A 16,798-nucleotide genomic window follows, 5' to 3' on the forward strand; every position below is an offset into this window, starting at 1 on the left:
TATCAGGATGAACTACATGTAGTTTTATAAACTACTATCAGGATGAACTACATGTAGTTTTATAAACTACTGTCAGGATGAACTACATGTAGTTTTATAAACCACTATCAGGATGAACTACATGTAGTTTTATAAACTACTATCAGGATGAACTACATGTAGTTTTATAAACTACTGTCAGGATGAACTACATGTAGTTTTATAAACTACTATCAGGATGAACTACATGTAGTTTTATAAACTACTATCAGGATGAACTACATGTAGTTTTATAAACTACTGTCAGGATGAACTACATGTAGTTTTACAAGCTACGCTCGCAAAGTAGCTTCCCCAACACTGGCAGCACCTATCCTTCCCCCACACAGCAGCCACAGCACAGTAATCCAAATCTTGCCCTGATCAGTCTGCAGTCCTGCAGTTTATTGCCCCAAGGTTTGTAACAGCAAACCAGTTTGTCATTATGTTTGAATGACTAATACATTCAATGTGGAGTTGATAGTGTACAGTTGACAGAAAAGGAGAGCATGTGGTTTGCAGGCAGTATTGGTGGTTTTAATGGTTATAATGGAAAGCTACTATTCAAAATTGATGTTGCCGAATGATCCTTCACTTTCAATAACATTCACAATAATAAGTATGGCTGTCTTATTTTTAGATAACGTGAAATCATAATATAGTGTGATTGTTAAGGTTTTCTCTATAAAGAAATAGTGTCAAAGCTAAAGGGACTAATTATAAAGTGATACCTGAGCTACCATACTATGAGAGGTCAGAATATGAACAGTATGTAAATGTCAAGACAGAGTAGATACAGACAGACCAAACAAAACCAAGAGTGTGACTGTGAACTTAGACATTCTTGGCTGCAGCTCTAACTTCCCTGTGTGTACTGTCAAGTATTGTGTGTGTGTGTGTGTGTGTGTGTGTGTGTGTGTGTGTGTGTGTGTGTGTGTGTGTGTGTGTGTGTGTGTGTGTGTGTGTGTGTGTGTGTGTGTGTGTGTGTGTGTGTGTGTGTGTGTGTGTGTGTGTGTGTGTGTGTGTGTGTGTGTGTGTGTGTGTGTCCTTGTAGTGACACTAGTCTGGGACTTGTAAACCCCTCCTGTCTCTGCTTACATGAAACATTCTATTAATCACTCTCAAAGCTATGTCTCTCTCTCTCTCTCTCTCTCTCTCTCTCTCTCTCTCTCTCTCTCTCTCTCTCTCTCTCTCTCTCTCTCTCTCTCTCTCTCTCTCTCTCTCTCTCTAACTCTCACACATTCTAGTCTCCTGCTTTCTCTCTTTCTTCCTCTCTCTCTCGCTCTCTGTCTCTTTTTATTTGTCCTTTCTCAGATGGAAATCTCTCCTTCTTCCCTCTGGCACCTTGTTTTTCTATATTCCTCATATTTCCACTGCCTGTCCTGCTCTTCACTGTTTCTCTCTGTGTTTTATCACCGCAGTGCTATTTCAAATCCTTTCCAAGCCTTTCGTGTTTTGAGCTGGAGTTTGATTGACCCTGGCTACTAGTATATAAAAGTAGATGCATTGTACATAAAAATCCACCTGTCTGAACCTACCAGACTGACTGGACCACAGCGACTCAGAGAGCACTTCTGAGAAAGATTTCTGCAGGGACCGCGGCCATGCTTTGCTTTGCAAATTCATCTCAGCATTTAGAGGCATGCACATCAATAAACATGCATATTAATATAAATGTAGCCTGCGGCGGATTTAAATTGAATCTGTAAAGCATGTGCAGGTTTAAAGAAGCAGACTAGTTTTTCAAAACTTGTCCATGCTGCTTGTTGTGTTTTACAGCTTTCTTCAGTAGTTGTTGTTCTGCTCCCTGATCTGTGGACTAGAACTTTTGGCTTTCTGTAAACAAGAAACCTGGTTTGTATAATGGGAGCAGGAGCTTGGAGAGACCTGATTTACCCGGCTAGATTTCCCCTTGGAGAAAGCTGATTTCTTGGCCATTAGCTCCAATTGGCTTTATATATGTAAGTCACTTCAAATCAGCCATGGTTCCAAGATACAGTCAGGAGAATGGAGGCAATCTGATAATCTGACCTGCTGAATTTGTAAATAGATTTGACCGTAACCAGGTTACTACAGTGCATGTAAACATGTTCTCTGGTTACCTGCCTAACTGATATCTCTGAGTAACCTCATTTCTTGTGTGTCAGTTGACATGCTGAGTCAGCTGGACTGTGACAGAAAGTAGTATGGTTTTACAGTGACTTCTGCTTTTTATTTTAAAAAAAATAAACAACTTAAGGGTGCACTATGGCAGATTTATATAGTGTAAAGCTAACTGTTGACAGTGAATCTGTGCTGTTGCGTGTCTTCTACTGACAACGCCGTCCAACTATGCATTATTTGGATAAACTGATCACATATTGGGAATGTAAATGGTTAGTTTCGCACCTGGAAAAAAAAAAGTTAAAACATAAATAAGTGACATATAAATAGTCCTGCAGCTTTCAGCCTGACTCAAAATCTCCACTACTGCTGCTTTGGTGGCTCAGGGCAGCGCTACCTTCTTCCTCACATGTTAGACTGAGGACTCACTATCGCCCCTGAGGTACTAAGTAGTATTCAGGACAGGACCTGTTGGAGCTAGCTGGTTAGCATGCTAACTTCAGTAGACATCTCTACAACACCATACATAGATGTCTTTGACAAAACGTCAAAACTGTTATTTCTGCACATTCTGTTGATGATTTTAGTTCTTTTTGACAATTTTAACTAAAATTCTGTTAGGAATGGTAAGACCTACTACTTTGCCATGAATGAAATGTTTCTCTCTATGACTCAAACATCCTTCCAGCTATTGGTTTCTATCACTACCACTGATCTCTAAGATACATAATATCATAACATGCATGATAATACAAGCAGCATTCAAGATAACACAGACAGCCACTATTGTCAATCAATTGCTCTGTTGAAAAAACAAAAATACATTTTTTTAATTTACCATTTTTTGCTCATAGACACGTTTCATCATATTATTTAGCACCGTTGTTTTAGAAAGGACAGTTGCTATGTGCATAACACAGAGTCAACAAAACATTCACACCCAAAGCAGGAACGCCCTCAACACCCTCAAGGCTTTCCAGTTTCTGGGTGTCTCTGTGTTGATGGGATATTTCACTTGTGACAACACTGTACTGGCTTATCAGAGCAGCAAATGAGTTCACTCTTAAACAAGAAGCCGTGCTGTGCTTTTATAAATCAACAGCAGTAATGGAAAGTACTTGAGACTTGTAGTTGACTTGTGCATAAACACGTGCTACCTGCTGCTTACCCTGTCTCTGAGACTCTCACTGCATAATTGGTACATGGTTTACAACAGGTCATTCTCCTGCAGCCACACACTCACTGACCACATATACCACATATGGGCTCGTCTTAATGACCTGCCTCAGGTCTCTGGATGGTCAGTGTAATGGACTGTTCTAAATATGAGTTCATGTGGTCAGATCACTGTCTGTTCTCTCCTCGGGGCTTGTAACACACTGAACACTGTACAGCAAGACCTTTGGGAAAATCCTTGCACACACAGAATATCACGCTCCTGCTAAGTATAAAGCTGCAACGATTCAAATGAATTGCCGACTATTTTGATTATTGATTAATCGTCTGAGAATATTTTCTGTGTTTTTTAGTCCTTTATGACAGTAAACTGAATATCTTTAGTTTGTGGACTGTTTGTGAGACATTTTAAAGACCAAGCAACTAATCGATTAATAGGCCTTTCAAATAATTACGTTATCAACTTATCATGCAACAATCAATCAATCTTTATTTGTATAGCACCTAATCACAACAAAAGTCATCTCAAGGCACTTTACACATAGAGCAGGTCTAAACCGTACAATCAAATTATCAGCATCATCAACTGTACAACATTTCAGTGCTTCCCTTTCAGTGGCATATAAAAGGACAAACAAAGACTACCAATAAAAGTGTATGAAATTGATTGTAGGTTATTATCAAAAGGCATGCTCCTGCTAGATATGAATTTATCTTCTTCTATTTTGATATGAACCTGTTTATATTGAAGGCCTGTGGGAACATGCATCACTACAGCTGTACTCACACTGCTTCAAGTGTCTAACCGCTGAGCACACTGATTTTGGTTTCTAATTGCATTCTTACACTCGGTCCAAGTTATGTTGTGTGGATGTGCTCTTACGTGCTTAGCCTAACCCTTTTGTGACTTTGTTTCTCTTTGTCTCTCTGTACTGACAGCCCTCTTTCTGTAGGCTTTCTGTGCTTCAGCAGTCTGCTCTGGGAGGTAAAAACCAGTCAGTGTAAGCAGCATGGACACAATGTTCCCCTGCCATTTCATTACCAGTATTATTCTCCCATGACTCCATGCCTCCCCATCCTTTGCTTTTCAATTTTTTTTGTTTCTTTTACCACACCAGGTAGCTCAGTTATGAAGTATAGACAGTGTTTGCAAACATATTTAACTCATTGAACTGTTTATAACCTCATTTTCCTTCATTTATATCCTTAATGTTTGGGAGATTTTTTTTGTCCCTGTGTTTAAAACTTTCATTTCATAATAACATTTAATATAGTCTTTTTTCACTTTGCTTTATGCTTCATCAAAAGTCCCTCCAGTCAGTTTTGTTGTCTTTTTGGGCTTCTGTTGCTCATTTTGATGAGTTTCAGTGCCGTTATCACCATCATTGTAGAATTTTAAGATTTTAAGATCATACCATTTCCTGTTTGTGTGTCTATGTGTACAGTATGTCCACTGAGTATATCCTATCCATCCCTTTTATTTACACTATGCACATATTGTAGTTAACATATAGTGTTAAGGAATGGCTCACTGATTCTAATAAATGGGATTCATTAGTTTTACTGGTACTGATCAGTAGAACCTACATTACATATTTAGTCAAATCAGAGCCTCTTTCAGACATCCTTCATTTCTATAACCCATTTCCAAAATACTGGAAAAAATGTGAATCATCATACATGCAGAGATCATGTAGGGCTAGTCAAAGCTCTGACAATGAAAAACTGAATGCAAAGAAAACAACAGCACATGCATAAGTTGAAACAGACAGATTCATATCTCAGTTCTCTCTCTGGTCGGTTTTCACATTCAGCTCTAAAACTACCTCCAGTGTGGGTTGAAAGCTGCAGCCAATCGATGACGTGTGAGACGTGCACAGAAAGTTTATGAGGACAGGTACTCCAGTCAAGCAAAATACATCTGTGATGTTGAGCAGTGTAATACTAAGTTGTAGTCAAAAAAAAAGTATATAAACACTAAGCACACATATTTACATTCTTTTTGACTGCAACACAAAAATGCAACCCAGTTCAAATGAGCTCAAAGCCTCCACATATTCAGAGGGGACACCAGCCTCTCCACCCACTGGAGCTGTAGAGACTCTTACTCACTTCATCAGTGTGTTGGCTTGAGTCCTGTTCATCCCTGAGAGATCTGAGGTTCTGTTTGCTGGTGATGCAATATTGACTTTTGTGTGTGTGTGTATGTGTGTGTGTCACAGGGTCAGGGTGCCATCACAGAGAAGCTGCGTAGCCTCAGTATGCATGACCTCACACAGATAAACCAGCAGGATGACCGAGGAAACCAGCTCTACCAGTACAGCTCCCAGTCGGCCAACCCAGCCATCAGGAGGTCCCAGAGCACTGACGCTGCTGACGGAGCAGGTACACACACACACACACACACACACACACACACACACACACACACACACACACACACACACACACACACACACACACACACACACACACACACACATACATATATATGTAAACATTCCTGTAAGCACATCTCATGGTTTGTAGCTGTAGCTGAGCTCATTAGCTGGATTTGGTTTGTCAGCTGTTACTTGATGCAACTTATAAAAATCCATCTGCTGAGGAAAATTAATGTGGTTGAAAGCTCCAGAAAATGCTAGTAGGTGGAGCTCAGGTTGAGATTTTATTTGTCAAACCTTTCAAGTGCTATGCATAAAAGGTAAATGAAGGAATCTTAAAACATGAATGAAATTAAAAATGACTTTTAAAAAAAAGAAGTGCACCTACAAAATGTACAAAGCTGTGAATGAGGGTCTGGTCTCTTTGGGCAAGTCTTAATCTAGGAATGGCACTGAGTGTGTATGTGTGAATGTGAGGGACCTGTCAGCCTCCTGGGATTCTAGTGAAGAAATATACCTAGCAGGCCTTGAAGGTGATCAATAAAATCTTACAATTAATCCCAAATTTCACAGCAAGCCAGAAGTGTAAATCCAGGAGTGAGAAGTCTTGAGAATCATTTTTTAATTGGTAGTCTCATTATTGGAAGTCCCATTTGTGATTCAGACTGATAAGACATGTTTATATACATTTTAAATTCATGAAGTCATGTGTGATTCTGCTTTCAAATTCAGCCACAGATGTTTACTTCCATCTGCTAAACCTGCCTCCACTCACTGTGAACACATTCAAATTACATACAGTGTTTATATATTTAAAAAGAAGACCGAAAAGATTCAGAAAGTAGCAGAACCTTCCCTTTATTTCCTGTCATTCCAAGGTCATGATGACTTACTGGAGCTCTCACTGCAGAGACTCAGGGTTCAGTTCCCAGTAGCAGCGCTGCCAGCTACAACAGACTGTAATCTGCCTTCTAGCAGGTGGAAAGCTGGCGAGGGTACTTGTCCTTGTCACTGCACTGGCGACGTACTAATCAGTGGAGCTGCCTGCGGGTCAATCTCCCGTGTGTTACGTCCTCCCTCGGTGAAGCTCATCACCGCTGATGATGAGGTCACTATATGCAGACATGAAATGTTCTTTCTTTGGAGAGTACAGGCTGTACCACGGCCTGACTGGAACTGAGCTCAGGTGGAAAAAAGTGCGCATTTCCACATTTTTAGGCAACACTAGCTCATACTCACAACTGCTACTGTGAAATCACTTATCTCACCTAACCGATAAATAGATAGATATGACAATATCATAGAATTGAACTGCCATATCAACTTGTCATTTTGGTCTTTATCTTTTTTTTAGTTTTTTGGAGGGGTTTTTCGTACAGGTGCTTTCTTCCTTCCATCCATCCTTGCTGAGATCTGCAGGTTGGCTGGCACTTCAATGAAAGCACTTTGCAGCTGTGTGTGTGCGCGCATGTGTGTGCGTGTGTGTGCGCGTTTGTGTGCGCGTGTGTGCGTGTGATGACTTCCCAGCAGACAGGAGGATGAGGTTGAGTGGGATGCTGTTGGAATGTCAAACACAGTCTCTCTCTCTCTCTCTTTTTCTCTCTCTTTCTCTCTCTGTTCCTTCTGTCTATATGTCTCTCACACACACACACACACACACACAGCCAGTGAGTGGGGGGTGGGTTAGGGTGGGGCGGGGCAGGGGTCGGGGAGGACAAAGATGAATGTATAGGAGGAAAGAAAGTGGAGATGTAAGGGATGGATGGAGAAGGAGTAAATTGGAAGAAGAGGTGGATGGAGGAAAGGAAGGCTGGTGGACAGCATTAGCATACTGAGAGAGGAGAGAGTGTATTATGTATTCAGCTCAGCCAGACTGCAGAGACACACACAGAGTGAAGGAGGAGAGATGTTTTCACCCTGTATGGTTCTCCCTGCTATAGAGGCTTTTCAGGTGACATCACACAGCCTCTGGTGGCCATGTTTGTTCTTTTTTTCTTTCATTGTTGTGTTAAACGCATAATTGTGTCGAGCCAAACCAACAGTGATTGATCTACTGTCGTGTGTGTGTGTGTGTGTGTGTGTGTGTGTGTGTGTGTGTGTGTGTGTGTGTGTGTGTGTGTGTGTGTGTGTGTGTGTGTGTGTGTGTGTGTGTGTGTGTGTGTGTGTGTGTGTGTGTGTGTGTGTGTGTGTGTGTGTGTGTGTGTGTGTGTGTGTGTTCTAAAAACTATTAAAACACTCCAGTGAGCCACACTGTTGCACTGGGTGACATGTTCCTTCATCAACATGAACACACACTCTGTTTATTCCAACTCAATCCCACACATACCATCCTTCTGCCAGAAATACTCAGTAGAACGCCAAATGCGGATTCATCCGCCACTGAAAATAGTCCCCATCAAATGCACAGTTTAACATTTGCTAAAAAGCTAGAGTGCCCAGCTGTTTTAGGAAATGACTGTTTTTAAAAATGAAACTTTATACTTGTGAGCTGTTTTTAAAGATTTAAGTCTTGAGTTGGAACCAATGGGCTTAGAGCTGAGAACCACAGCCAGGAAAGGGAAGTCAGAAAGTATTGGGAGCTGGTCTAACACATTGGTGGTTTTGGATTTAGCATAGGGTTTGTTGAGCTCCAGTTTTTTTTTAAGCTGGAGCTGCACTAATGTCATGATTATATTTGTGCTGCATCACAGTAGTCTACACATGGTGCATGATGAAAGAAGCTAGTCAGCAGAACTAGTATCACACCGGATGTGCTGATGCACAGCACGGGTATGTGTTCATACGCTTTGGCAGCAACACAATTACTAGTCACCTGTGTAAAATGGAAGAAAAATGGATTTAAACTGTTGGTCAATGTCTTGGTCATAAAGTATGAGGAAGACATGAGCCACTACAGACTGTATTAACAAAAATAATAGAATGCACATGAGATGAATGAGTGTACAGACTGTTGCAGTAATCCTGTTTCCAGCCCACATATATATATATATATATATTGAGCACTCTATTCCCAAATAATGTCATCAAACTGCTTTTTTAGTCTGAACAACATAAATGTAATCCAAACCTTATTATTATTATTTTACTATTTTATCAAACTGCATCTTTTCTGAGCTGTGTTCCATCATCTGAGGAAACAAATTCAGAGGGGTCCCAGTTGGGGTTTGGGATGCTCTCGGCTGAGTATCTCAAACCTCAACTGAGACCCCTCTGAATCTGTAGACGGAGCGTTGACTGATAAAGCCCACAGCTCTCTTCATGACAGGAAATTGGAGCATTTTACCACAGAATAAAACTGGTAATGGCTGGAATGACTTGATTTGTTCTCCACAGGCCAGACAGAAAATGTAAAAAAAAAAAAAAAAAAAAAAAGGAACAGAATAGCAACATGTCCTTCCTTTGTGAATAAGTTTTTCATGCGAGAGTGATGAGCAGAGGATGAGTATAAGCAGGCTGCAGACACTGAACAGGCTTCAACACAAGAACCCAAAGCAGACTTGGCTGCTTTTTAACTGCAGTGCTCCACGACATTCTTTCACTACTGACTGCAAAAATACACTTCTGGAATCTTTCCTTGTCTTTTTTTCTTTTCTTGCAATAGCAGTTGATTGCCATCCAACCATCTTGTGTTGGAATTTGAAACCTCGTGTGAAGCTGGCCTCTGTCTCATCCCACCCTGTTTCCTCTGGGAGTGGAAAGGTGGTGGGTTGCTTCCAGCTCTGGAAGAGTGGGAGGTTTTCTCTTATAGACTCCAGATGTGACCGAAACAACAGCAGAGAGAACTGGAGCTAGAGCTGGAACACATAGAAAAACACATTGCACTTTAACAAACACTAATGGACACTTATACAGCCATCTTTATACTGTATGTGTTTAACAGTTTCAATGTAATCATGTTATTTCTGAAAATGTGCCATGAAAAAATAATGTGATGCTGATAAATGTGTGGGAGATCTCACTGCTGTGTTTCTGTGAGGAGAGACAAAGACAGGCGAGCAGTAACAGCTGTTGTGTACTGACCTCTAGTGGTCACTCACACTCTGCCACCTCCGCCCGACATCCACACAGCCCTGTCGACACATTTTAAATCAGAATGTCACCCACAAAGAAACGATTAGGGTGTGTCTTTCTGCACCAGGTTATCTATGTAAGTGAGATGTTTTTATTGAAATGATAACGTCCTGTCATCATCAGGTAGTTGTATAGGAGACATCAGATATTCTGTGGCTGATCTAATATTAAAGCAGATAACTAGTGCTGTGTCATGTAGGAGGTACAGTCACTCTTACTTGTAAACCGTGTTCACATCGAGTCATTTTTCATTCAAAATCACAATGAATATGAATATATGTGTAGACAAAATAAGCAGTTTGATCAGACCTTTATTAGTCCCAGGGTGGGGAACATTTCAGTGTTGCAGCAACAAGTGGACAGTAAAAATAGAAAGAGCATCTATAAAAAGATCAAAGCACAATCCTTAATAAGTGAGTACACAAGCAATGAAAACATAGTAACATTATGTAGTAGAGTAATATTGGTGTTGTCAGAATGATAATATATAAGTGTCATACTGATATTGCACAGATGTTAAACTGAAAGAAAAAGGAGCTCAGGAGTTAGAGCGATTGGAAGATTGGTGGTTCAATTCCTGGCTCCTCCAGTGTTGATGTGTTGATGTGTCCTTGGGCAAGATACTGAACCCCAAATTGCTCCTGATGGCTGCACCATCAGTGTATGAATGTGTGTGAATGAGTGAATGTGACGTGCAGTGTAAAAGTGCTTTGAGTGGTCAAAAAGATATTATATAGATGATATATAATTACAGTCCATTTACCATTCACCATATATATTTATATATTGAACAGTTGAAATGAATGAATGTGTCAACTTAGGCTTCTGAAAGTTGTGATGGTTGTAATGCAATCTTTTAAACAATTTATGGACCAAATGATGAATCATTTTCTATAGAAAAACAACTGACAGATGATGTAGCATCTAGCATCCATCACATATGATGTGAAGCAGCTCACTAAGCTTAACAACGTCTCCACCAATCATGTGACCAGTTAGAATGCAGTGCTGCTGTTCAGGAGGTTAGTTGTGTCTGTTTCAACCTGTAGGACGTCTGTAAGCTGACATCACTTCCTGTCCGTCAGAGGATGTTTCAGTTATAAATAGAACAGACTTCATTAAGTGACTCAGGTTTAATGATTGAGATGAGTTAGAGATGATTTGATGAAAAACCATGATGAGTGTGTGTGTGAGATGAACTGCACTTAGTCTCACTCTAACTTAGCACAGTGTTTAATGGGTCTGAGCCACAGCAGTACATTCAGTCTTTGTTTTTCTAGATCATGTGATAGTTTTAAACACACCAACCAAACATGATTTGTAAGATATAAACTGTATATTGCCTAAACTTAAGTCTGAGTTTGTGTTAAAGTGACTCCTGATGTGTGTGTTTTGTTTTTCAGAGTACTATTATGACCAGGAGGAAAGGACAGATGAGGAGACTGAGCCCACCTTCTCTGAAGACGAGGCTGTCAGTCAGAGAGGACTGAGACGATCTCAGAGTGTCAAGATCGCTCGATCTAGAGTCCGCAAAGACGTGAGTGTCCTTTAAACTGCTGTTGAGTAGTTCTATCGGCCTATGAACAAAAAGAAATAATGAGAAATGAAAGATTAATCAGACGCTTAATTAATCAATCAATCAAACTTTATTGATATAGCAGCTTTCATACATACAGGTTAATGTAGTTCTTCACAGTTTATTGACAAGCAGATAATAACACAGAACAAGTGTAGACCAAGAATAACATCAAGAAAAGGAAGAAAATTGATGATGGAACAAATTACGCAGAAAAAAGAGAGGCCAGTGCACGCAAGAGGAAATAAGAATAATAAAAATGCTTGAAATATTTAATAAAAGTAAAATAAATAAGAGAAAATAAATAGTATAATAAATTCTCTCTTATTTTAATATAATAAAAAATAAGAGAGAATAAAAGTCTATTAAAAAACTAGGTTAATATAGAGATGAAAAGACAAAGAGTTGTTGTATATTATATATGTATATTTAGTAATAACTGAGCAGCCTGCACAGACTCAGTGTGTGTAAACATATTCTTCCATTACTGACTACATCATTTCTTTTTATGATTTGTCACCAGGCTCGTTATGGATCCTTGAAGATTAAAGGCAAGAAGAGACCAGCACTGAGCTCTGCTACCTATGGAATGTGACAAGACTCACACTCACACTCACACACACTCACACCACACACCACAGACACACACACACACACACACACACGCCACAGAGATTTCTGCTGATTGGTGGATGGTATAGTCAGCCAGTACTGCGGCTCTTGTCGGTCTGACTTCTCCCTCCACTGAACTCTTTTATCTCTTTTTATAATGAGCTTTCTGCTGACATATTTATGACCTGATACATCCACAACCAGAGACTCTGGAGACATTTTACTCTCAGAGAACCTTGATGTGTGTGTGGGGTTTTTTGGGGTTTTTTTTGGCATACATTATGTTTGTTGCATGGGCTTGTGTGTTTTTATTTGTTTTTTTTATTAGAAGTAGTATTATCATTTTTAGGTGTGATGTTATGTATGTATAGTGTTTTAGATCCATCTTTTAGTAATTTCATACAAGTGTTGTGGTATCACTCTCTATGAAGGCTTTATAAGCTGTAACTGATGGCTCTATTAATCAGTCACCATCAGTTATACATCATTCATTAGAACACATTTAAGCTGCCAGGTTGTTAGAAATACTAATCAATCAGCTGATCAACAACTATTATCTCAACTATTTTCATCATTAATTCATAGTTTTTAATTATAATTTTGACAAACATTCCCAAGTTGTGTTTTTTCTTTCTCTTATGTGCTGATAAATTGATCATCTTGGGTTTTCTAACGAAACCATTAAACCATTCTTTGAGAAACATCTGTAGATGTATTGATAATGAATACTTTACTGGCTGTTAGGAGACAAAAAGGGTAGTAAACATTATCATTCATTTGGAGTTATGTTTCTGGTGTTCCAACATTCACTCTCTCATTACTTTACAGTACACACACCTTTTGAAAGAAAAAAGAAAAAAAGTCCCATTCTTTGTCTTACATATGAAACAATGAATCACAGGTGTGTTGTAGTAATGAACCAGCACAGCTGCACACAGCTCATTGTTGTGGTTGAGTCTTATCACTCTCTTTATCTCTTTTTCAGTTTTATAAGTTGATGACATGTCAGTGTAATGTTCACAGCTTGTTGTGCTGCCCCCAAGTGGTCAACCCCCCTTAAACACATCAATGAATGCAGTTTTAAACACTCCCTAATACTAGTATGCTAGACATAACCTGGCAGCTCAAGTTACTCTGATTAATGTTTTATAACTGACTTATGATGCATTAGTAAATGATTAATTAGCCATTAATGAAGGTATTAGTGTCAGCTTATAATCCCTTTGTGATTAAGTTTTGCTCCTGCTGCCTTTCAGGTATTTTATCAAAGATGCACTTGTTCCTGTTTGAACCTCTGACACTAGTGTGGGGGGGGGGTCTGTTAACTTCCATATGACTCACCCCAGTAATGGACACTCTGCTTCTTACTCTGAGATACTTGCTACATTCCCTGTCACAGCGGTGAGCTTTATGAGAGCCACGAGTTCACCAGCAGTCCTAACATGAACATTTGAAACTCTAGAGGAGAGAGCGGAGTTACGTGAATCACATGTGGAGCTGAGCCTGTGTGAGTGAAACACACTTGTATCAATGTAAAGAACACCAGCAGATGAACACTATCCCTGATTCCTGTCAGAGGGGGAGACGGTGAACACCAGCGAAGAGAGAAAGAAAGGGAAGAGACACCAAATAAAAGAAACAAAATGATCCTTCCAGGTGTTTGTGTGTTTATGTTTGTGTCAGGATTTCAGCCTTTCTTAAGGCCCAAAACCCTCTTTATTTCTTTTTTTCATCTTTTTAATCATGTGTTTTTATATGACTGTGTGTCCTGATCACTTCTAGTTGTACATTTCTAGCTGTATTTCTCGGTATCAGTGATGATTGGCTTTTGAATGTTGTGTTTCAGTGTGGATCAAAATGAGTCGTCTTTTCTTTTCTTTTTTTTAAGTAAATGTAACCACCTGTTTTTGCACATACACCTCCAACAAAAACCTTTTTATCAATGCTGTTGTTGCTTTTCATCTCATTTTCTAACGTACTTTGCTGTGGGAGGGTGCAGCACACAGGAGGAGTCATGCCTCCTGGATGATAGATGAAATTTATGATGTCATGACAGGTGAGACTTTGGCTTGTTTTTGTTCTCTGGTACTGTTGTGAAGACTCAAGTTTATGTAGCTTCTCTGGTAGAAGCCTCATTATTAGACCGTCAGTGAGCAGAACTTCTAAAATGAGTTATTAGTGTTCTAAGAAACTAAATGAATAGAAAATACAGCTGGGTGATGAATTAATGATCAAACCTGATGGAATCTCTCACTACAGCTTTCCAACACCATCACACCTCTGCACCTTTCCTTTCATCCCTCACACACACAGTATTATACATAGTACAGGTCTTAATGTGCTTGTGGTTGAAATCACAGGATTCCAAACAGGTGCTGAGGTGCAATAACGAGCCAAAATGTCTCATGTCATGGTGTCTATTTAATGCTTATAACTGACTAATGATACCAAAGCTTCACGTACTTATACCCAGAGCTGTGTGACTGGGCTTTTTGAACTGTAGGGGAAATGTCTGGTGTGTGGATTACTGGGTTTTAAATGCAATAAAATAAAGCTTCCTGATTACACTCAGGATGACAAATGTCTGTGGAGTGTCGCATCATCATTGTGTGTGTGTGTGTGTGTGTGTGTGTGGCTCAGAGTAGTAGTTAGATCCTGGCTGATGATCCACTGTGACTCAATCCCAGGTGGTCATCAGTTTTACAGCTGAGACTTTTACACTGATGACTGCATTCAAATCAGAATGAATGTGCTGTTTCTGTCATAAATAAATTAAGCATGCAATGTTTTTGAAGACATAATTCTCAAAAACATGTGACACACTGTTGTTATGTTGAGGTAAATCCATGATGTTAGAACACATGTTTCTTCTTTTAGAACTACTATAGTGAGTTTGCATTGGTGGATTTGGCGTCCTGTATAAATCCTCAACATAAATGACATTTTAAAAGTGTGACTTGTAGCGTAGCACTTTCAAAGACATGAATAAAAAACACAAAGTCTCAGTTATGAGCAGTTTACCAGAAACTAGCATCACAAACATCATGGCAATGCATCAAATAGTGTTTAAGATATTTCACTCAAAAAGACAAATGTTGACCTCATGGTGGCGCTAGAGGAGAAAACTAGAGGAGCTCCTAAAACAGTGTGACTCTGACAATCATGAATATCTGCAGAATTTCATGGAAATCCATCCAGTAGTTTGGACGGACTTAATGTAATGAATGTTATGGATTATTTAACAGATTCATGGTTATTATATACAGTATTTTGTTATTTTATTTATGTGATTATTTCATAAAGTCACCATTATTTAATCAGTATTATCGGAGTCTGTTTTATTAATTATAATTCAGTGTTCTTCAGAGAAAGCTTGATGGAAGAAATTGTACACACACACATACACACACACACACAAGAGCTTCTTAGTTCCTTTTATTAGTTATAAATCTCACACACGTGTGACATCACTGAGGAGAAGAGCTGTCTGTGTTGTTTTTGTAATGACTACACACTCATGCTGGCAGGTGCTTAATCATTCAGTAAATGTGTATTTTGTAATTCCAAAATAAAACACTGAATCAGAAACTGAGCATCAGCAGCAGACACAAAGTCATCAGCATCATCTCTGTTCAACAGCACATTTTGGTTTCCAACATCACTCACACAGAACACACAAACACTGTGAATCGCATCATGCTTTTGTAAACTTGTAATCAACATTTGAATTTTACACTTGGCACATTTTTTTTACACTTGGCACAGACACACAGCTGAGTCTGACACTGTTCAGAATACAGAGAGCAGCTTATATCTGATCCATCACTCTGAGAACAGGAGCATCTCACACCTGTGTGACATCACTGAGAAGCTTTACAACACAGTTCAAAAGGCTGGCAGGCGATGAATGATTCAGTAAATTTGTATTTTGTCATTCCAAAATGAAAAACTGAATCAGAAATGATATTTTAATGTTCATACTAAAGTTAAAACATAGATGGATTTTGGACAGAAGCACACACTGCAGTGAGGACAATGTTCTGTATGTTCAGTAAAACATAGCTGCTGTGAAGCACGACTCCCCCCCCCACACACACACACACACACTCTGACTGATCATGCTCCCACAGTTGGCAGACAACCAAAGTGTCTGAGAGAAGGCAGAAGACTGTCTCACAGTCTAGTGTAGTGATTCTGCAAATCTGTTCCTGGATGTCAGCCTGGACTCCAGGTGTGAACACCATCCAATAAACAGCTCCTGCTAATGTGCCATACAGCTCTGAGTCTGTGCAGCTCATTCCTGTTATCAGCTGATGACATGTGGACAATGTTACAGAACATCACATTCAGACCCAGACCCATCCGGATCCATCCAGACACTCTGACACTTTTACTTGCTTTACTAACATGATCACTCTTTCTTCTCAGAGTTTACATAGCAGTGTTTGGGTCATGTGAAAACAGTAAATGGACTGTACTCATACAGCACTTTTCTAGACTTTTTGACCCCTCAAGCTCTTTTAAACTACATGTCTCATTCACACATTCACACCCTGATGACAGGAGCTACCACACAGTGTACCAACCTGCTCATCAGGAGGAAACTAACCATGCACACACATTCATACACTGTTGGTCCAGCCATCAGGAGCAATTTGGGGTTCAGTATCTTGCCCAAGGACACATGGACATATGGACTGGAGGAGCCGGGAATTGAACCATCAATCTTCCAATTAGGTGGACAACCGCTCTACCTCATGGACAGCTGGGTGGAGCAGTTGGAGCTTTCCTCTGGATTACTGAAAGGCATTCTGGTAAATGTAGGAAACATGAAGTGAAGCAGATGCTTCCACAGGACACA

At 39.7% G+C, this 16,798-nt stretch overlaps 1 protein-coding gene across 2 annotated transcripts in view; it reads left to right on the plus strand.

Annotated features, from left to right (window-relative positions):
- The window catches only part of reep3b (receptor accessory protein 3b), a 46,339-nt gene extending 33,513 nt beyond the window's left edge, over positions 1 to 12,826 (plus strand). For both annotated transcript variants that reach the window (XM_062443085.1, XM_062443084.1), the window contains 3 exons: positions 5,520 to 5,682; positions 11,153 to 11,286; positions 11,849 to 12,826. In XM_062443085.1, coding sequence (XP_062299069.1) covers positions 5,520 to 5,682; positions 11,153 to 11,286; positions 11,849 to 11,920 — 369 coding nt within the window. In that variant the 3' untranslated portion in view covers positions 11,921 to 12,826. The remainder of the gene's footprint in view (positions 1 to 5,519; positions 5,683 to 11,152; positions 11,287 to 11,848) is intronic.
- Positions 12,827 to 16,798: the final 3,972 nt, after the last annotated feature.

This window comes from Scomber scombrus, chromosome 21 (assembly GCF_963691925.1).
Source record: "Scomber scombrus chromosome 21, fScoSco1.1, whole genome shotgun sequence".
Classification (NCBI taxonomy): domain Eukaryota; kingdom Metazoa; phylum Chordata; class Actinopteri; order Scombriformes; family Scombridae; genus Scomber; species Scomber scombrus.